Source organism: Hippocampus guttulatus, chromosome 4, assembly GCF_054856545.1.
Source record: "Hippocampus guttulatus isolate MCC_2025c chromosome 4, RoL_Hgut_1.0, whole genome shotgun sequence".
Lineage (NCBI taxonomy): Eukaryota > Metazoa > Chordata > Actinopteri > Syngnathiformes > Syngnathidae > Hippocampus > Hippocampus guttulatus.
The window spans coordinates 17,691,040-17,713,372 of record NC_141264.1 but is presented as its reverse complement, the minus strand read 5'-3'; the positions used below and the strand labels follow the sequence as shown (position 1 = coordinate 17,713,372).

The following is a 22,333-nucleotide window of genomic DNA, read 5'->3' as shown; positions in this document are numbered from 1 at the left end:
ACATTCTTACTTAAACATTTAAACATGTAACACGTGAACTGAGGGCGGAAGTCTTTTGGAATGACGTCATCGTTCTCAGCCAATCAGAGTGCACGCGTCCTGTCGTGGCAAATTTCAAACATCAACTGGAATCGATAAACGAGCTGGTAGCCAAAAGGAGACGGTGGCCGATACCCACACTTACGAAAAGTGCTGCGGTTTGACACGAAATTACACGGTGTGGACGTTAGTTTTTGGGAATAGTCTGCTTTGGTAACATGAGAGTGAGGTAGGTATCTCATCTGTAATTAGTTCAAGTGCTGTCGTAGCAAAAGTAGCGAGTTGGGCCTTTTTATTTGACGACCGTATTGGGCTAACCTTGAGCCAATGTCGCTAATGGGCCCTCGTTAATGCTCGTGATTTTGAATCAAAATTCTTATTACAGCTCGGCTACCGCATCGTCAACATCGCGTCAATAGCTCATTGGTGTTAGCTTCGCCGTATAGTAGCGCTTTGTTCGCAACCTTTAGTGAGCCAAAGCACGTATTCGACACTCGAAAAATCTAACGGCACAACCAAACAAAAGTGTCACAAAAAAATAATAAATACATTAGTTTATGATGAGCTTGTCTCGATTTACTCGGTAAATCTGAGCCTGTTTAGTCGAACATCCCTCTATTATTCTGTTGTATGACTGGCAACATGTTTTAGTTTTTTCAAGTCAAAGAAATAACCGTCAAAGAATGTCAACATATAAGCAGGATCAGTGAAAATATAAGACAAACCAGCAAATGACAAAACGCAGAGTTAAAATAAAACATTCAAAGGAAATGGCGATTAGAAGCAACTTGCCACTTGCATGAGAAACACTCTGTTTGTCTACTTGTCTTGCAGTGAAGTCCATGCTGCGGAGTCTGTTGCCTACCTCAACAGAGCTCTGGGCAAGTTACGGGATATATGGGAAGAAATGGGAATTTCAGAGGATCAACGCCTCCAGAGAACTAATGTGGTTCACAGGCACATCAAAGTAAAATCACTGCAATAAGTGCTTGACAGTTTCTCTCGGTAGTTGATGGCTGACTGACTCTGTCTCTTTGTCTGCTATGTCTGGATTTTCATGTGCACTGCAGGGTATGCTGGACTTAATGATAGTTGAAGAAGAGGAGCTCAAAAAGCGAGTCATGAAAAACATTGAATCCTACCGCAAAGAACTTCATCTACTGTGCAGTGAACTTCAGATGCCCCCCTCTGAGGTACGTTATGATTGGTGGATTTTGTTTTGTTTGTTTGTTTGTTTGTTTATTGAACATAAAACATATATACAGTAATAATTTGACAGAAAATAAGGTAGATAAAAAAAGTAAAAAAAGAAATCAATCTTCATTCAACACAGTTATTATGTTCAAGGGAGTAGGAAGAAGTAAAAAACGTATCTAGTCCTACCCCGTTATGTGATTGTATCTAATAAATCATTTTTATATCAATCAGAAAAGAAAAAAGTAAGAAGAAAGAAGTCTCCATTAAGGCTCATACTTTACCCTTAACCGTGATATTTTTACAACTTTTGGTTTGTATCGGGATTATATACTTCCACACCTTGACACTCTTGTGTCAATTTTCTCTTGTATTCATAATGGATATTTATATACCTTTCTCTATTTATCAACTTAGTTCTGATTTATCAGTATATTTAATGTTTTGAATTTATCATTTTAACTCTGATTGATGTAGGTTGTTTGTACTATTTTTTTGAATTTGTTTTTGAACTCAGCAAGCGATTTACTCATTTTCAGGTCCGTTTCGAGATTATTCCACAGATTAACACCTTTGATAGATACACTTCTTTGCTTGATGTTTGTTCTTGTTTTGAGTTTTTTGAATAAGTTGGTACCTCTTAAATCATAGCTGCTTTCTCGAATTTCGAAAAACTTCTGAATGTTTTGGCAGAGCAGGTTATTGTGTGCTTTGTACATTAATTGGGCAATTTTAAAGTCAACCAGGTCATAAAATTTCATCGTATTTAATTTGATAAATAGTGGATTTGTGGGTTCCGTATATTTTGATCTATTAATAATTCGAATTGCTTTTTTTTGTAGGTTGAGAATAGGGAGTGTGTTTGTTTTGCAGGCATTTCCCCATATTTCCACACAGTAGGTCATATATGGTAATAATAATGAAGTGTATAATGTGTACAAAGATCTCTTATTTAGCACTTCCTTGGTTTTGTAGAGGATCCCTACGGTTTTGGCTATTTTTCTTTTTACGTTATCGATATGTGGCTTCCAACATAGTTTTGAGTCTATTACTAATCCGAGAAACTTGGTTTCATATGCTCTTTCTATCTCAATTGAGTTTACCATAATTTTAGCTTGGTGTTTGATTGGTCTTGTGCCAAAAACAATTAACTTCGATTTTTTCAGGTTAAGTGACAATTTATTTCTGTCGAACCAGTTTTTTAATTTGTTTAATTCGTTTTCTACGGTTGTCAGGAGCTGTTTCAGATTTATTCCAGAACAGTAGAAAGTTGTATCATCAGCAAATAGGACACATTTAAATTGTTTTGAGACCTTGCAGATATCATTTATATATAAGATGAATAGTTTTGGACCAAGCACTGACCCCTGAGGAACTCCGTGAGTGATTTTCAGTTGATTCGTTTTTTTATTGTTGAGTTGCACGTACTGATATCTGTTTTCTAAATAACTTTTTATCCATTTATAAGATACACCTCTAATGCCATATCTTTCTAGTTTTTTCAATAATATACTGTGATCTATTGTGTCAAAAGCTTTTTTTAGATCTAGGAAAACCCCAACAGTAAATTCTTTGTTGTCTATATTAGTGGCTATTGCTTCCACAAACTCCATAACTGCCATTGAGGTGGTCCGTTTTTCCCTGAAGCTATATTGATTCTCACTTAACAGCGCATGCTTTTGTATAAAGCTATCAAGTCTGCGAGAAAATAGTTTTTCTAATATTTTTGAAAATTGTGGTAGTAGTGATATTGGTCTATAATTTGTAAACCGATGTCTTTCTCCACTTTTATAGATTGGAATAACTTTAGCAATTTTCATTTTTGATGGAAAGATACCAGCTTTGAATGACAGGTTGCATATGTGCGTGAAAGGTCGCACTACATATTCTATAATCTGCTTTATTATTGTCATGTCAATATTAAAGCAATCAGTTGACTTTTTATTTTTAAAAGTTTTTATAATATTTGATACTTCTTCTTGTTTTACAGCAGTAAGGAACATCGTGGAGGAGTTTTTTTCTACATATCTATCTATTTCAAACAAGTTTGTTGGATCAGTAATTTGTTTTGCTAGGTTACTGCCGATGTTGACAAAATACTCATTAAATTCAGTTGCTATTTCTGCAGTTTTTTCCAAAATAGTATTTTTGCCTTTGATAAAATACTCTGGATAATCCATTTTTTTAGGACTATTTCTGATTACTTGGTTAAGTATCTTCCATATTTCTTGTGTGTTACTTTTATTCTGCTCTAATAGTGCATGGTAATGATCTCTTTTACTGGTTCTTATAATATTTACTAGTTTATTTTTATAGGTCTTATATTTTTTTCTGCTTCTTCAGTTCTCAATTTTAAAAACAATTTATATAAATTGTTTTTCTTTTTACATGCGTTTTCTATGCCTTTCGTTATCCATGGCTTACTTGGGTCTTTATACTTTTTGGAGACTTTAGTTAATGGAAAATGTTTATCATATAAGGAGATTATGGTAGACTGAAATACTTCAAACGCTGTATTTGGGTCTTCGTTTGAGTAGACCTCGGTCCAGTTTTGTTTTTCTAGGTCTTGCTTAAAGGCGTCGGTGGAGCGTTGGGTTCTTAGTCTTATTTCTGTTATGTGAGTTGTTGACTTAGCTTTTCTATCAAAATAATTATGAAAAACTGCAAAAACAGGTAGGTGGTCACTTATGTCATTAATGAGAAGTCCACTTTCCATTTTATGGTCAATCTTATTTATAAATATGTTATCTATTAATGTGGCCGTGTCAACTGTTATTCTGCTAGGTTTCAGGATTACTGGGAAAAAGCTGTTGCTGTACATAGTATTTATGAAGTCGGTTGTTTTTTTGTGTCCATTTGGGTTTAATAAGTCAATGTTAAAGTCACCACATATTATTCGTGTTTTCTTATCGTTGTTGTAACTGAGCATATCTGTTAGTTTTTTATTGAATGTGTCAATACATGATCCTGGTGTCCTATAGATGCAACTTATGATGATATTTGATGCCTTTTTATTATGTATTTCAATGGTTAGACATTCCATTAGGTTTTCTATTGTGTTTGTCAATCTCTCGATTTTACTGCATTTAAGTGCTTTGTCTACATATATTGCAACCCCCCCTCCTTTTTTGTTTTCCCTATTAGTTGCAAACATTTCATAACCTTCTATTTGCATTTCAGTTGTTTTATCTTCATCAAGCCAAGTTTCTGATATGGCAATTATTTTAAATTTATTGAATTTAGTCAGGTATTCTTTGATTTTTGTGAAGTTTTTATAGAGACTTCTACTGTTTAAGTGTATTACTGAAAGTGCATTTTCCAATTTTATATTAGTGTTGAATTGTTCATCCAGGTAATAGTCAGAGTTTGTTACCCTTTGTTTGTTCTGGAAGAAGTTGTTGTCTGGGTCCAAATTGTTCTCGGGATCGAATGGCTTATAGTCAATATCTTCAAAGGGTTGGAAGTCCATGTTTTTGGGATGTGAATTTCCCGCTCCCACGCGGTCGTCGTTGATTCCCTCGCTGTCGTCGCTCGCTCTCTCGCCGTCATCACTGGCTCCCTCGCGGTTGCTGGCTGGACGTCTCCTGGGTCCCTCGTGGTCGCTGGCTCCCTTGCGGTCGTCGCCGACTCCCTCACGCTCGCTGGCTGGCTGCCTCCTGGCTCCCTCAGGCTCGCTGTCTCCCGGCTCCCTCGCGATTTCAAAACATATCAATGTTTCCTCGCAATCACAACATGCATATTGGATTTCAATTGAGCCAGAGCTCTATCTAGTGGGCACACAGCGACAAAACAGCATTTGCTCTTTAATGTATCAACATTTCAACAGCAAAACTCCATCAGTTTGTGATTATTTTGGAGAGAGCTTATATCTGACTTTAAATTCAGCTGACTGATTAGTTATCAGTTGAACCCTAAGAATTAATGTTCTGTTTGTGGGTGTGTGTGGAGGAGGAAGAGGGCTGCACTATGTTGCAGCTGGAGAAGAACAACCGCACTCGTCTGGAGCAGATGAAAGAGCAGAAGAGGCAAAGAATGGACAACCTCAAAAGTCTTGTCGGCAAAGACCGCGAACTATGTGACATCATGTGCACCACCCCCTTCAGCATCGACCGCGAGTCAGTTCCATCCCTGAAGCAACTAGATGACTACCGTGCCCATGTTGATGCCCTCACCGAGGAAAAGGTGTCGATATTTTATTTTTTCAATTAATGGTTTGCTCGCACTTTTTTTTACTGGGCTTTTGTTTTCAGGACCGTCGTCACGAAGAATTTGTGAGTGTCAAGAAGGAGATAATCGCATGCATGGATGATCTGGAGCGTCAGGCTGAGACTGCTTTTGAAAAGGACGTGATGTACGAGAACGAGGAGGCCTTCTGTCTCTCCACTGACAACATCGGCGCGCTGAAACAACTCCTTAGCCAGGTGACTTCATTCGATCTGGATAAATTGGCCCATCAATGTCTTACATCATAACACCGGTGACCGTAACCTGTACCAGCTGCGAGAGCGCAAGGTGGAGAATGAGGTGCTGTGCACAGCGCTTCGCACTAAAGCTCGGGAACTGTGGGACAGGCTGAAGATCCCCCTGCAGGAGAGAGAGAATTTGTCCGAGCACATGATCAAGTCCAAGAAGAGCAACATTGAAGCAGTAAGAAATTGTAATCCATTAAAAAGAATGTCACCCTGCGGCAATGTGTCATATATACAATATATTTATGCTTGTATTCATTGGCTCTAGCTCCAGGCTGAGGTCCAGCGTCTTGAACTGCTCAAACTCCAGAGTATGAAAAGTGTCATAGAGGCCGTCAGGAATGAGATCTCGCTTTACTGGGAAACGTGCTTCTACAGTCAAGAACAGCGCCAGGCTTTTCTTCATTATCATGACGGTAACTAGATTTCCTTTGCTGGCGCAATCTTTCCTGCAACTATGCAATAAACACGTAGATATGCATGATAAAAGATATGGGGAGAGATGGAGTCGCTATGCATGCACGCTTATAGGCCACAATAATAGGCACACATGGACGATGTCATGTCAAGTGGATAGCTGGGTCACACGTTCCATCTGTACAATAATTCCCCCACTTTTCAAAGGGAATTGGGACGGAGCACTGCCGCGGATAATGCGAACTGCTGCCGCCGCATCCCAAATAAATAGTCTTATAATTGCCTATATGAAACTGTAAATCTGCCATAAGCTATGATCCCCAAACACTTAACTGGTCATGTTCTTTGAAACTCGTGCTCCTGGCTGCCTTACTAGCAGCGGGCACGGACCATCTCGGCCGCCTGGACGGCGTCCGTCTGTGACACGGAGCCCCATGTCTGGCTGGTTAAGAAGCTGATCTCGTTCAGCGAAGCTGGTCTGTTTAGCCGCCAAGCTGCATGCAGCGTTGTTAGCCACGGGAGCTAGCAGGAGCTAATATCCATGGCTGCCTCCCTGCCGACATGGAGTCTAGCAAAACCTTAGCGTTGCTAAATGTCTGGAATCTATGCCCGGTCTCTACCCAAATTCAAAATGCACTTTTTTCCTGTTGTATCACTTCTGATTCTTTTTTTGGGGGGGGTGAATTGTAGTGCTGACACATATTACATACAATTCTATTATTTCAGTGCCAATGTTCAGGCCTTCCAAGTGTCCCTTTTAATATGAGTGCCAAAGTATTAGGAAACACCTCCAAGTGTCTGTCAGTGCAATTCAAGCTACAACCACAATAATTGTGAAATGACATTGTCGATCAAAAAGAGAGGTGCCATTCCTTTTGTGTGCCTAATAGTTTCCGGTGGGTGGAGCAATTGTCAGTGTGTGTTTGTGCATGCAGAGGACTTCACCGAGGAGCTTCTCAACCTGCACGAGGCAGAAGTCAACACTTTGAAGAGCTACTTTGAAGACCATAAAGAACTGTTTGAAGGCGTCACAAAATGGCAGGAGAACTGGGCCGTGTATTTGGAACTGGAAGTGAGTACATCGCATATTTGGAAGGACTGTCGACATCTTTTGGGTGATGGTTGTTCATGTGGATGTCATTTCTCATTTCAGAGGAAAGCTAATGATATGTCCAGATTCAACAACAGAGGTGGGAACCTTTTGAAGGAGGAGAAGCAGCGAAGTGACCTGCAGAAAAGTTTGCCCAAGGTACTGTGTAAAAGTAGAACAAGTACAGATGCTTGGGGAAAAGTAGCAGAACTGATTCAACTCCTGCAAAAGTTAAACGCCTGAAATGTACTCGAGTCCAAAACTATAGATGATTTTTTCCCCATTATGAGACCACAATGGGTCTTGTTTTATGTCGAGAGGGAAGAAATTTCATCTGTGCTGTATGTTACACATACATACAGCACATTTGACAATAAAGTTGCATTCAATTAAATTCAAACAAGATCTCAACCGTGGGTGACTTTACCTCTCGCAACAGAGTAATGAGTTTGACGGCCTCAATGTACATGTTTTGTCAAATCAAATATTTCTGACTATTTTCTGTCGCCAGCTTGAAAAGACTCTGAAGGCCCAAATAGATTCTTGGGAGCAAGAGCAAGGCAAAGAGTTCTTTGTCAATGGACAGAAGTTTCTGGATTATGTGCAGCAGCAGTGGGAGCAGCACCACAGCGAGAAGGAGAAAGAGAAAATGGAACGGGTATGCGAAAGCTTGAACCAAACGTTTTGTCAAATCTTCATCGGCATGCGTTGTTTGTTTAATTTTTGTCATTTCTTTTTTCAGCAACTGAAGAAGAGTAGACAGACTCAGGAGGACATGTTGTACGGAACTGCTGTGAGGACGCCATCCAAAAGACGCATCGTCGGAAACGGCACGCCAGGCAAACAAAGAAAGGTCACTTTGTATTTCTGGCATGAATGATTGCGGTTAAGTGGAACCCAAAAAAAAATAAAAAAATGTATTGCTCTTATGTTTTCTGCAGATGGGAACGTCGACCATCTCCACGCCAGTCAGCTTCCTCGGTTCAGGCTTTGGGGGAACTATGTGCCAGTCTTCCATACAGAGGCCACCTCTGTCTGCCAGTAAGGTACGGTTCATTGCGGTTTGCTGTCACGTGACACAAGTTCTGCGCTGTGTTTGTGTACAACAGTCCTTTCAACTTGTAGGGTCTTGGCCTGCGAACCCCCGGGCACTCAAAGGTCACCCGCGCACTTGAGCGCAACAAGGAAAACCTTCCCCGAAATACTCCATGTGGTGCACTCAGGTCTCAGGATACTCAAGATTGCACCTTTAATGCCGTCGCTGGCTCCTATTCGGAATTTGCGGTAAATGCAGTTTAACATGTTGGTTTTGCACGTAACCGACACCTGTTATATGGTGGCAATGCTGGGACCCTAAATGGAAAAAACACTATTTCCCTTCAAGTTATGTTTCATAGTAGGGTTGGATGATAATGGACAAAATAATTATAACAATTATTTTGAATGAGATTTAAATCACGATTATTTAACCAATGAATTGGTTTCGAAACATTGCATACTTCAATTACTCAATTCTTTTTGTCCAGTATAAAAATGACCGTGTCAATTTCATGTGAAATTCAAGCCTCTTGAATTTCCATTCTGCTACATCCGCACCTTTTGATGCCTTGCATCTTTGCATTCGTTGAAGTCTTGAATTAGCATGAACTTATCTCTTTATCGTGGTTATTTTATCTTGCGTTATTTCCACAAGTCCTGGGACTTACTGAGCTCGACCTGAGATATCGGCTGTTCCTACGCCTGTTGACCTCTCGGGGGCAGTATTGTGCCGCTCAAGGATGGAGTATACGCGTAATGAGAACAGTGCGTTGCGATTGAATTGTTTGGGGGGGGGGGTTGGTCGCCCCCCCCCCCACACACACACAGATGGAGGAGTATTTCTACCTATGATTAGTGTTAGTTTACGCGTGTGTGTTTCCACTGAGTTTGTGTGTGAATAAAGAAATATTCCCATAGTCTATGCTAATTTCCCGTTGGGGATTGAATTGACCTTAGCATTAGCGCTCGCCATATTTTAAAAAGAAAGCATGTTTTGTATCTAAATACACAATATGGGCAATCATTTCTGTTGTTTAGTTTTACAGTCAACTCCGACTAGGTGTCGTTAATCGGTGTAATCACACTCAAGGGTAGCAGAATTACATGCTACAACCTTGTTAGTAAGCAACATTGGCAACTTGTAAACACATCAAGCGGTTCTGTGCATTACAATCCCTCCCGCCAACGAATATTTTTAAAGATCGGCAGCACTCCACATCAAAACCACGGTTTAAATTTCGATTAATCATCCAGCCCTACTTCAAAGTACTGCTGAAGTGTCAACGTAACACTCAACAAGCAAACTAGTTAATTGTCAGTGGTTGTTTTCTCCATATGTTGTCCTTCCGGTTGTGGCATTAAATAATGCTTCATTTATATTTAAATGAATCCAAACGTTCTCAAAAAGCACCAACTCATTTCTACCAACTTATTCTGAATAGGATGTCACGGTGTTGTCAGAAAAACATTTCATGCATGCTCCTGTTTACAAGAACTGAATGAACTTTGCTCTTTTGTCTCAGCGGGACTTGTCCAAGGCTTCCAAATCGAATGTGAAGTCCGGCCTGCTCAACTCTACTGTCAGTCAACAGTGACCAAAGTCTTCCAGCTCTGCTGTATGTGTGGAGAAACTTTTCTAATGCATTTTTTCCCCCCCAAACCAAAAATGTTAAATGCTTTCCAAATATACGAACATTTGGATTCTTCATTTTTACTCAGGCTTATTTCATTGTCACTCCTGGGGCGACGGTGTGTATTTTTGTGGCAGGTCAATGTGTGTGTGCACATGTATTGGCTTTTTAGTGTCCTTTTTTTATGCATTCCCTTTTTTTGTCACTTCACCTTTCTCAAATCTTTCTGTAAATAAATGTTTAAACTTACTTACGTCTTACTGTTTATTATGTTTTTTTTATAGCATCAGAGGTTTCAAATCTGGTCATCTCAGATGTTATAGTTCTCTACATCAGAAGTGTCAAACTTTTTTTTTTTTTTAAATCACAGGACACATCATAGTTATGACTGAAACATACATTACAGTAAATTTAAAATCACCCCATTGCACAATTACGTACACGATAGATGGCTGAATAGTTTTGGAATCAAAAGTCAAGGGAGTTTTTTTCATTTGACATTAACCAGGGATTTGTTCCACCCCCACCCCAAAAAAAAATCTAAATTACTTCAATGTAAAGACAAATTCAAAGCCAAATCAAACCTTCAGTCCGACACCAGTTGCCTACGTGTTCCGTTCAAGTCATGCGGGTCATGAGTTCTTCAAGAGCCCTTTCCCGATGATTTTCATGAACAAGCAGCACTTCTTTGATTGCGCTTTGTTGGAAGCCCATCTCGTTGAACTGAGTCAGGAGGAGCAGGAACTCGGCAGCCTGAAATCGGAATCGCAACCGTGACTGTCGGATCATTCCGGTTTTGTATTCACTGAAGGGATAAAAACCCAAGAGGGAAGCACCTTGCTCTCACAATTCTGGAACATCTCCAAGGCTTCCTCCACTTGAGCTTCATCGTAGCCCAACTCGCACAGATGATTGCAGGCTGTCAGGTATTTTAAGAGCTGTTAAAAGAGTGCTTTGTGTTTAATTCGGGGCTGTGAATGGAGTAGACATAACAAGCAGGGCCCAATCGATATGGATTTTTTTTTTTTTTAAGGCCGATGCCAATTATGATATTTGTCAGGAAAGCATTGATAGTTGATTAACCGGCCAATTATTTTCGAAAACATAATTTATAAATGGACTTATTTTTTGGTCCCCTAACACAGCAACAAAGAGAGAGTTTACTGGCAGAACATTTGACTGTTTTCCTCTTCTTTGTCCTGTATAATTTTTTCTAATTTACAACAGGGTCTTTTTCAAGGAACAAAAACAGACAAAAAAGTATCAAGTGATGAATTGGTATTTACGTACAATATGCAACACGTACAGATTCAATGCATGTCTATGAATACAAAGATGCAGTCTTTCCGTGTCATGTGGACACTATTGAGCAAGGTTAGATTACTTTTGGGATTTTCCTTATTTTGATTTCATTTTGACTTTTTGTTTTGAAAAGGCACTTAATTTTAATTCGTTTTCAAAGCAGATTTGTTAGTTTTTATTTTTTCAAAATTGCAGGGTTTCGTTTTTCTTTGTAAAAACCGAAGTATTTGTTGAGTGTTTTGTGTAGTAAAGTAAAGTAAACAATTTGCAAACAGCTGTTTCACCTTCCTTGGTCTGTCTGGGCATACAGAAATAAAATAAATATATGAATAAAAATTTCAAATGAACCTCGAAAGCTTATGTATGACAAAAATTCACACGGATTAAAAGAAAGGACACTTTCACTATTACTGTAGTTGTAGTTAATCATTGTAGGATGTAGTTTGTTAGTTTTAGTTCTTTTATAAGTATTTACGTTTTTTTTATTTTAAGTGCATGATTTTTTGAAATTTTCAATTTCCGTTGTCGTTCCAAGTTTTTGTTCACTTTAAGAATCTTGCTATTGAGAGCCAATCCAAGTGCCGTGTACAGTATTTATAGTCCACTTTGACAAAGCAACATTTTATGAACACCGATTTACAGAACAAATTTGCTGCAGCGACGACGGCGAGATATATTCTACCTTGTCTGGACTGTTGTATCCGGTCTTCTGCAGAGCCAAGATCGCCGTACGTAACGGGTACCCGTTGTCAGTGACGGCCTCCAGCAACTCCCTCTCTTCTTGGCTGAGAGCGGACAGGAGCTCCGTGGCTGAATCAAGGAAACCTCCGGTCCTGAAGGCCTGATGAGCATCCACATGAAGATGAACAATTACTTACACAACAATTACCACAACGCCGAGTGGTACCGAGGTATCTGAGATCTTATTTGCTTGCTTTTATGACTGAAGTACAGTTGAGAGTCTGTACGATTACCGTTTTGGCCCGAATATAAGACAGTGTTTATTGCATTGAAATAAGACTGAAAAAGTGGGGGTCGTTCTTATATTCGGGGTCTAGACAGTATACCCATTTACGACGTTAGATGGCGCCAGATATCAATGAAGCGAATGCTGAACTTGACTCCCCAGGCCAAAGTGAACCCCTGCCACGAAGAATAAAAATAAAAATAGCGGTAGCACGAAGAAGAAAAATAAAAAATAGCGGTAAGAAGGAAAAGAGAAGAAAATAATAGAAGAGATAACAGAAAATGGAGAAACGTAGTGACAATCTGGAGAAAAGTGGGTCAAAGATCGGCCAGGTTAACCGGCAGCTGAGGAGAAGTTATGATGTAATTTACATTTCAAAAACCATAAGCCATTCATTGACGAATGTGATTGCCCTTTAGATTTGATTGAGGCAAAATAACATGCTTTTTCTCTCAAATATATTGTTATAATCATTTGTTTCAGATGTACTGTAATTATTCTGTATAAAAATTAATTTGGTGTTCAAAAAGTATTTTTTTAAACTTGAGTCTTGAAAAAGAGGGGGTCGTCTTATAATCAGGGCCATCTTATATTCGGGCCAATACGGTAATACATTCACCTCTGTCCAGGAGTTGAATCAGTACTTCTATGAGAGCCACAGTCGTACCTTTGCCACGTCTTCAGGTAAGAGCGATTTTCGGAGGGAGGGTAAAAGAAGCCCACCTTTTGCCTGCGGTTTTTGATGACGGGGCCAGCGGAGGAGGGTCGTTGCTGCTGCAGCCTTCCAGGATGCGCCCCGGCTGATGAATTGTTTTGGGGGTGCAATCTGCCCATAGCACTCTGTGCACGCTGCCTCTTCATGGTGCCGCTGCGCTCAGCAGATGCCAAGGCACCTCTGTGACTATTCGCTGACAACTCGGCCCGGCGGCACAGAGCGGGAAGACCGAGGTGCACGTCTTTGACCCTGGAGGGGGCGGTGCTGCGGGGCCGCTCTCGACCAGCGGTGTGCTCCTGAGAACTGTCTTCAGGGGACGAGCCTTCGTTGTCCTCGCAGTAGCCGTCTTCTTCGCCCGAGTCGGATCTGTGGAAGCCGTGCGAGCATTGGTGCGACCAGTGGATGTCCGACGAGTTCAAGCTGCGACTGCGGCGACAAGGTTTGGAGGAGGTCCAAGGGTCGTTGGGCCCGTGAGGGGCTCGGCGGCGCTCATGAGGACTGCAGATCATCAGCCAGTAGGGAGGACAGGATGGAGCCTGGTCGGCGGGATGCTGGCCTGTTAATATTAGCTTCTCCAGATTGAAGCAGTACTGCACAAGGAAAACGTTGAAACATCGTCACCACAAAGCAAAAAGAGGGATACAGTTTTTAAAGTGATACCAGTTTTACCTTCTGTGTGTGTGTGTGTGTGTGTGTGTGTGTGCGCGTGTGTTTGTGTATATATATAGTCTGTTGGTCAGTGACACTAAAATAACTCTCTGCAGGTGTCAATCAAACGTGAGCACTATTCTATTTGAGGCGGTTATTGCGAATGTAAAATGGCTCGGGTATGCCCGGGAGCGAGACATGACCTGAGTTTCCTGCATTATCCGAAGACAGTCGGGCACAGAGATGTCAGGAGGCGTCATCAAGCACACATCCTGCCCCAGTGAACCCAGTGGCGTTCCAAATGGGATATCTTCCAGAGTGCTCATCGGCTCCCTCCAAAAATGTGAATTTTGGTCAGAACTGTGTTGGTGGAAAAACACAAATATGGGGACATTCTTGTGTGTACAAGGTCAATGTTTCAAAGTAGAGTTTTAAACTACCCAGTCAGCAAAGGCATCTGGCCCGAATTCGGCATGAAGCTGGCACAGCTGGCCTTGAGTCGGCACTGGCATAATGCATGTGGGCCGAACACGGCCCAGGAGCGGCAAAGGAGGCACTGGCTTGACTCTGGCAAACCAGATGAGGGCCAGTTGTGGAGTGAAGTATTTGGGCCAGAAATCAATTTACAACTCCGGCCCGTACATGGCCAGCCAGTATTGAGCCACCCTATAATGCAGTTTCAGATTTATTTTTTCAACACACAGCCTTGTTTTACAATTGCACACCGATGCGGAATTCCATTCATCACACACACACACACACACACACACACACACACACACACGCGCGCGAGGTTAAATCAGGCCCACAGGATAATTTAAAAATGAAAAAATGCATAAATATTTTTAGTAAGTTGCAATTTATTGAGTATCCGCTAGGGGACACTGTTTTGACCAGAGAAGAAGACAACAGAAGCCTCAGTCCATCACTGATACAGACCCATGTCAGCAGACGCTATCAATAGCACTCTCACATTTAATAGCACTCTCCTTAGTTTGTAAGGTGTAGGCAGGGATTACATTTAGATTTTACATGCACGTGTAAATGGTTTAAAACTTCCTTTCTTTATAAATCTTGTTTAATCAGAAAGTGCATTACTATATTTTTCAATCCCAATTACTTGTTGAAGTTTGTACAATCAATGGGATCAGTTGCAATGCATATATGTGAATGATAAAAGTAAATTGCACATTTGTTGAAAGAAATGTAAGGTGCTTCATGAAATGTTTTGTAAAAGACATGTTCATTAAATTTCAACATTTTCCAAATGTTCTTGTGCTTTGCCAAAACAAAGGAAAGACATATTGTTTTGGTTGTTTATAGCAAAGTATGGAATCATTTTAATGGTCCGGCCCACTTGACATCTACCGAGGCCGTATGTGGCCCACCATGTGAAATGAGTTTGACACCAGTGATGTATAGTAAGAAGTTTTTAGCCGAAAAAAACAACCATGTACAGAAAGGCATTTTAGCCGAAAAAAACGACCATGTGTAGTAAGGCGTTTTTAGCCGAAAACCCCCCCGACCATGTAAAGTAAGGTGTATTTTGGCCAAAACAAAAAAAGGACCATGTATAGTAGGGCGTTTTTCGACCAAAAAAAGACCATGTACAGTATTAGTAAGGCGTTTCAGCCGAAAAAAAAGACCATGTATAGTAAGGCGTTTTTCGACGATAAAAATGACTATGTATAGTAAGGTGTTTTGAGCCGGAAAAAAAACGACCATGTATAGTAAGGCGTTCTTAGACGAAAAAAAACGACCACGTATAGTAAGGTGTTTTTAGACGAAAAAAATGACCATGTATAGTTAGGCGTTTTTAGCCGAAAAAAACGACCATGTATAGTAGGGCGTTTTTCGACCAAAAAAAGACCATGTACAGTATAAGTAAGGCGTTTCAGCCGAAAAAAATGACCATGTATAGTAAGGCGTTTTTCGACGAAAGAAATGACCATGTATAGTAAGGTGTTTTGAGCCAAATAAAACGACCATGTATAGTAAGGCGTTTTTCGACGATAAAAATGACCATGTATAGTAAGGTGTTTTGAGCCCAAAAAAAAACGACCATGTATAGTAAGGCGTTTTTAGACGAAAAAAAACGACCACATATAGTAAGGTGTTTTTAGACGAAAAAAATGACCATGTATATATAGTAAGGCGTTTTTAGCCGAAAAAAAGGACGATAAATAGTAAGGCGTTTTTATCCGAAAGAAAACGACCATGTAAAGTAAGGCGTTTTTAGACCAAAAAAACAACCATGTATAGTAAGGCGTTTTTAGCCGAAAAAAGGGACCATGTTTAGTAAGGCATTTTAACTCGGGGAAAAAAAACGACCATGTGTAGTAAGGCGTTTTTAGCCGAAAAAAAGGACCATAAATAGGAAGGCATTTTAACCCGAAAAAAAACAACCATGTATAGGAGGGCATTTTAAGCCGAAAAAAAACCTACCATGTATAGGAAGGAGTTTTTAGCGGAAAAAAAAAAAACGACCATGCATAGGAAGGCGTTTTTAGCCAAAAAAAACAAACATGTATAGTAAGGCTTTTCAAATCCCCAAAAAACGACCATGTAGAGTAAGGCGTTTTTAGACAAAAAAAACCACCATGTATAGTAAGGCGTTTTTCGACAAAAATACGACCATGTATAGCAAGGCGTTTTTAGACAAAAAAAACGACCATGTATAGTAAGGCGTTTTTTGACGAAAAAAATGACCATGTATAGTAAGGTGTTTTTAGACCAAAAAACGACCATGTATAGTAAGGCGTTTTTAGCCGAAAAAAAGGACCATAAATAGGAAGGCGTTTTTAGCCGAAAAAAAAAAACGACCATGTATAGTAAGGCGTTTTTAGCCGAAAAAAAGGACCATGTTTAGTAAGGCATTTTAACTTGAAAAAAACCGACCATGTGTAGTAAGGCGTTTTTAGCCGAAAAAAACGACCATGTACGGTAAGGCATTTTTAGACCAAAAAAAGACCATGTATAGTAAGGCGTTTTTAGCCGAAAAAAAGGACCATAAATAGGAAGGCGTTTTTAGCCGAAAAAAAACGACCATGTTTATTAGTAAGGCATTTTTAGCCGAAAAAAAAACGACCATGTATCGTAAAGCATTTTAACCTGAAAAAAACAACCATGTATAGGAGGGCATTTTAAGCCGAAAAAAAACGACCATGTATAGGAAGGCGTTTTTCGCCGGAAAAAAACCCCCGACCATGGATAGGAAGGCGTTTTTAGCAAAAAAAAACAATCATGTATAGTAAGGCTTTTTTAGCCGAAAAAAAAAACCGACCATGGATAGGAAGGCGTTTTTAGCAAAAAAAAACCGATCATGTATAGTAAGGCTTTTTAACCACAAAAAAACGACGATGTAGAGTAAGGCGTTTTTAGCCGAAAAAAAAAGGCCATGTATTGTAAGGTGTTTTAACCCAAAAAAACGACCATGTACAGTAAGGCGTTTTTCGACAAAAATACGACCATGTATAGCAAGGCGTTTTTAGACCAAAAAAAGGACCATGTATAGTAAGGCATTTTTAGACAAAAAAAACTATCATGTATAGTAAGGCATTTTTCGACGAAAAAAATGACCATGTATAGTAAGGTGTTTTTAGCCCAAAAAAACAACCATTTACAGAAAGGTGTTTTTAGCCAAAAAGAACAACCATGTATAATAAGGCGTTTTTAGCCGAAAAAAACGACCATGTGTAGTAAGGTGTTTTTAGCCGAAAAAAACCCCCGACCATGTATAGTAAGGTGTTTTTAGCCAAAACAAAAAAAACGACCATATATAAAAAGGCGTTTTTAGACGAAAAAAACGACCATGTATAGTAAGGTGTTTTGAGCCGACAAAACCGACCATGTATAGTAAGGTGTTTTTAGCCGAAAAAAAGGACCATAAATAGTAAGGCGTTTTTCGCCGAAAAAAATGACCATGTATAGTAAGGTGTTTTTAACCAAAAAAAACCACCACGTATAGTAAGGTGTTTTTAGCCGAAAAAAACAACCACGTATAGAAAGCCGTTTTTAGCCGAAAAAAATGACTATGTATAGTAAGACGTTTTTAGCCGAAAAAAACGACCATGTATAGTAAGGCATTTCAACTAAAAAAAAAAACCGATCATGTATAGTAAGGCGTTTTTCGACGAAAATAACGACCATGTATAGCAAGGCGTTTTTAGACGAAAAAAAATGACCATGTATAGTAAGGCGTTTTTAGACGAAAAAAAATGACCATGTATAGTAAGGCGTTTTTAGACGAAAATAGCGACCATGTATAGCAAGGCGTTTTTAGACGAAAAAAAAACGACCATGTATAGTAAGGCGTTTTTAGCCGAAAAAAACGACCATGTGCACTTTGGCGTTTTTAGCCGTAAAAAAAACCCTGATAACACTTTACTATACATGGTCCTTTTTTTCCGATAAAAACGCCTTACAATACATTGTCGGGTTTTTTTCGGCTAAAAACGCCTTACGACACGTGGTCGTGATTTTTGGCTAAAAACGGCGAACTAGACATGTTCGTTTTTTTTTGTGTTAAAACGCCTTATTGTACATGGTCGTTTTTTTTGGGCTAAAAAGGCCTTACTAAACATAGTGGGGGGGTTTTCGACTAAAAAGGCCTTACTACACATGGTCGTTTTTTTCGGCTAAAAACGCCTTACGACACATGGTCATGATTTGTGGCTAAAAACGGCTGACTATATTCATGGTCGTTTTTTTTTCCGGCTAAAAACGCCTTACTATATACTTTACATGGTCATCTTTTTCGGCTAAAAACGCCTTACTATACATGGTTGTTTTTTTTCGGCTAAAAACGCCTTTCTATACATGGTTGTATTTTTTCGTGGAAAAACCTCTTACTATCCATGGTCGTTTTTTTTCGTCTAAAAACGCCTTACTATACATGGTCATTTTTTTCGGCTAAAAACGCCTGACTATACGTGGTTGTTTTTTTTGTCTAAAAACGCCTTCCTATACATGGTTGTTTTTTCGTTTAAAAACGCCTTACGATACATGGTCCTTTTTTCCCCGCTAAAAACGCCTTACTATTCATGGTCGTTTTTTTTCGGCGAAAAACCCCTTACTATACATGGTCGTTTTTTTTTCCGCTAAAAACGCCTTCCTATACATAGTCGTTTTTTTCGAGTTAAAATGCCTTACTATACATGGTCATTTTTTTCAGCTAAAAACGCCTTCCTATACATGGTCATTTTTTTCGAGTTAAAATGCCTTACTATACATGGTCGTTTTTTTTCGGCTCAAAACACCTTACTATACGTGGTCGTTTTTTTCGAGTTAAAATGCCTTACTATACATGATCATTTTTTTCGGCTAAAATCGCTTTACTATACATGGTTGTTCTTTTCGTCTAAAACGCCTTACTATACATGGTCGTTTTTTTCGGCTAAAAACACCTTACTATTCATGGTCGTTTTTTTTCGGCCAAAAACGCCTTACTATACATGGTCTTTTTTTTTTCGTTGAAAAACACCTTATTATACATGGTGTTTTTTTACGTCTAAAAACGCATTACTATACATGGTCGTTTTTTTTTCCAGCTAAAAACGGCTTACTATACATGGTCGTTTTTTTCGGCTAAAAAACGCCTTACTATACATGGTCGTTTTTTTCGGCTAAAAACACCTTACTATTCATGGTCGTTTTTTTTCGTCGAAAAACGCCTTACTACACATGGTCGTTTTTTTTCGGCCAAAAACGCCTTACTATACATGGTCTTTTTTTTTCGTTGAAAAACACCTTATTATACATGGTGTTTTTTTACGTCTAAAAACGCATTACTATACATGGTCGTTTTTTTTTTCAGCTAAAAACGCATTACTATACATGGTCGTTTTTTTTTTCCAGCTAAAAACGCCTTACTATACATGGTCGTTTTTTTCGGCTAAAAACACCTTACATGGTCGTTGTTTTTTTTGTTAAAACGCCTTACTATTCATGGTCGTATTTTTTGGCTAAAAACACCTTACTATTCATGGTCGTTTTTTTCGTCGAAAAACGCCTTACTACACATGGTCGTTTTTTTCGGCTAAAAACGCCTGACTATACATGGTCGTTTTTTTCGGCTAAAAACACCTGCTCGTTCGCGACCGACACATCACTTGTGAAAATGTAGGTGATTGAACAGTCAGAGGTGCTGCCAAAAAGAACCCTTTCTGCACTGAAATACAATTAAATTAATTTTGTTTCCGTTTGCTGCAATTCAAACCGGATACTTCATACTTGACCATAAAGTTAATTTAAAACTTAGTACCTCAATTCAAAAACAAAATCTGACATTGAAAAAAAACGTCGTTTTGTATTTGTAAGGCTGAATATGAAAATAAACAGAATTTAATTTTCAGTGTGGATCAAATACAGTTTCAAAGAAAAAAAAGTATCGTTTCAAATTCAGATTGTACAATTCAGATTCAGTTATTCAATATGATTCAGAGTAAAATATACAAATCCATCCATTATCTGAGACACTGACATTCAATTCACGTAATTCAAATTCAGTATAAACTATTTAAAAGTTATTCACGTTTAGTTTTTGGTGGCAAATATTCCGCCCCACAGCGTCACACCTAGTTTAGTTTTGGTTGTAAAGTGTCCTAGAGTGTCTTGAAAGACGCTTATAAATGAAATGTATTATTATTATTATTATTATAAGAAATTTCAGGGGTTATTTTTACTGACCATTCATTGTTCATGACATGTACAAATGTTTGTTTTCCTAACACACTGTCCATTCTTGTTTTCTTACAGTTCTTACAGCCGCTGTGAGACCTAACAGCCTAACATCTTGGGCCTCAAACCAGGAAATTGATGTCACATTTAAAAGATGGCTACATCTGGCTCCTGATCGGGGTGGTGACAGGAAGGAGAGCATGAGAAGAAAAGAGGACATGGAGAGCGCAACAATTTGATGGACAGAAAAATACCGTTCAAGAGTAAACTGTATCCCAATTTGGACTTTGTGTTCACTGTTAAATAAAGAAAAGTGCATTTTTACAGTGTATGTGGAGTTATATGTGAGGTTCACAAATTATGACAATAAACATTTTTATAACAGTCGTTTTTGAGACTTTTTTTTTTATGTGGGTCAAATATGGCTCATGAAAGATGTGGCTTAGTTGAGGTTGAATTCAGGCTGATATCAGGAACCTGTTCTGGCCCAGCGTCGGGCCGGAGTAGGGCCAGATATGGTTTTACAATGCGGCTCAGATCTGGGCCGAATGCGGCCCACATCATGGATGCCAGACGTGGGCCACTGCAGGACCGTCATTCGTTGAGGTATGTGGGCCGAGTGTAATGCCCCAGAGCTGGGCCAGACCAATTTTGCTGACTGGGTAGGGTTAGGGTTTTAAACTAATTAAGGGTTACAACGTACGGTTTTAATTTGAATTTCAAAATAGGGTTTTAAACTTGGGCTAGGCTAGGGTTTCAACGTAGTTTTAAATCAGGGTTAGGGTTTAAAATTCGTTTTTTTTTAACTGGTTTTGGGGTTTCAAATTAGGGTTTTCAACTGAGGTTGGAGTTTCAAATTAAGGTTTTTAACTTGGGTTTGGGTTTCAAAGTAGGGTTTAAAACTCGGGTTAGTGCTTAAAAATAAGGTTTTAAACTCGGATTCGTTTTTCAAAGTCGCCTTTTTAAACTCGGGTTTGGGTTTATGTTTGCTTTTCAGCACTTACCTCCGTCAGGTGTTTTGGCCTCAAACGGGATGAAGACGAACTGGCGAGTGTGTTCAGTGACTGGCGAACACCGGCGTGGTCACGTGGTCTAAACCTGACTAAACCGCATTAGCGCAGAGCTTGTTTACCAAATAACGTCACACAAAATTTGAAATCACGACCAGAAGGCTGAATGAGAGGTGTTTTTTTTCTTTTGTATAATAATTCCAAATATGGAAATTAGAATAAAAAGGGGCAGATACTCGCTCCACTATTGCACAGTAAAAGAGTTATTATTCGTTCACTTGTTACTTCTAACATTATTGCACAATCACACTTCCATTATGCATATTCAAAGCCGTTTTAAAATGGTACTGTGGTTGTTTTGATACAGATTTGAAGGTGGATTAAGGTTATATTTGAGGGAGAAAAACAAGGACACCACTTTCCGCAGATTAACAGATTACATCAAGGTGCCAACACACAAACGGAACACAATCTTCTGTCTGTCTGCCACACGCACAAGGTGAACCGTTGGAGCCCTGACATTTATGATCGCCTAACAACCACTAGCAAAAGCACTGACTTTCAATTCCATCCGAAATTATTATATTTAATCGCTCTACTTTATTTTCTTTAAAGGGTTTCCCATGGCGGTAGTGCTTCCAACAGGCTAGTGCATGTGGTTGTTATTTTTTTTTGTCCAACGATATTTCAGTATGCTGCCATTTCAATCTATTGTGCCCAAGGCTTTCAGAATCAGCAATGTCACCTTAAATATATTATTCATTCATTCATCTTCCGAACCGCTTGATCCTCACTAGGGTCGCGGGGGGGGGGTGCTGGAGCCTATCCCAGCTGTCTCCGGGCAGTAGGCGGGGGACACCCTGAATCGGTTGCCAGCCAATCGCAGGGCACACACAGACGAACAACCATCCACGGTCACGCTCACACCTCGGGACAATTTAGAGTGTTCAATCAGCCTGCCACGCATGTCTTTGGAATGTGGGAGGAAACCGGAGCACCCGGAGAAAACCCACACAGGCCCGGGGAGAACATGCAAACTCTACACAGGGAGGACGGAGCTGGAATCGAACCCGGTACCTCTGCACTGTGAAGCAGACGAAACCACTGGACTACCGGGCCACCCCTTAAATATATT

General features: G+C 39.5%; 2 protein-coding genes across 7 annotated transcripts; one reads left to right on the top strand and one right to left on the bottom strand.

The window, feature by feature from the left end:
* Positions 1–131: 131 nt before the first annotated feature.
* Positions 132–10,127, top strand: LOC147206300 (protein regulator of cytokinesis 1-like). 5 transcript variants are annotated; one of them, XM_086109590.1, is made up of 14 exons: positions 132–268; positions 874–1,006; positions 1,110–1,232; positions 5,185–5,415; positions 5,484–5,654; positions 5,731–5,880; positions 5,971–6,118; positions 7,055–7,191; positions 7,273–7,368; positions 7,721–7,867; positions 7,952–8,062; positions 8,151–8,255; positions 8,335–8,493; positions 9,771–10,127. In XM_086109590.1, the coding sequence occupies exons 1-14, from the start codon at positions 258–260 to the stop codon at positions 9,840–9,842; spliced, it is 1,794 nt and encodes a 597-aa protein (XP_085965716.1). In that variant the 5' UTR covers positions 132–257; the 3' UTR covers positions 9,843–10,127. The 5 variants fall into 5 exon arrangements, with proteins under 5 accessions (XP_085965716.1, XP_085965719.1, XP_085965717.1 ...); XM_086109593.1 differs by having other exon boundaries at positions 5,182–5,415; positions 8,368–8,432; XM_086109591.1 differs by having other exon boundaries at positions 5,182–5,415; positions 8,368–8,493.
* A 1-nt stretch (position 10,128) lies between these two features.
* LOC147206299 (uncharacterized) lies at positions 10,129–21,281 on the bottom strand. 2 transcript variants are annotated; one of them, XM_086109594.1, is made up of 7 exons: positions 21,193–21,227; positions 13,951–14,176; positions 13,714–13,870; positions 12,871–13,452; positions 11,863–12,021; positions 10,715–10,816; positions 10,129–10,631 (listed from the first exon to the last, which is right to left on the bottom strand). In XM_086109594.1, the coding sequence occupies exons 2-7, from the start codon at positions 13,983–13,985 to the stop codon at positions 10,497–10,499; spliced, it is 1,170 nt and encodes a 389-aa protein (XP_085965720.1). In that variant the 5' UTR covers positions 13,986–14,176; positions 21,193–21,227; the 3' UTR covers positions 10,129–10,496. The 2 variants fall into 2 exon arrangements, with proteins under 2 accessions (XP_085965720.1, XP_085965721.1); XM_086109595.1 differs by lacking the exon at positions 13,951–14,176 and having other exon boundaries at positions 21,193–21,281.
* Positions 21,282–22,333: the final 1,052 nt, after the last annotated feature.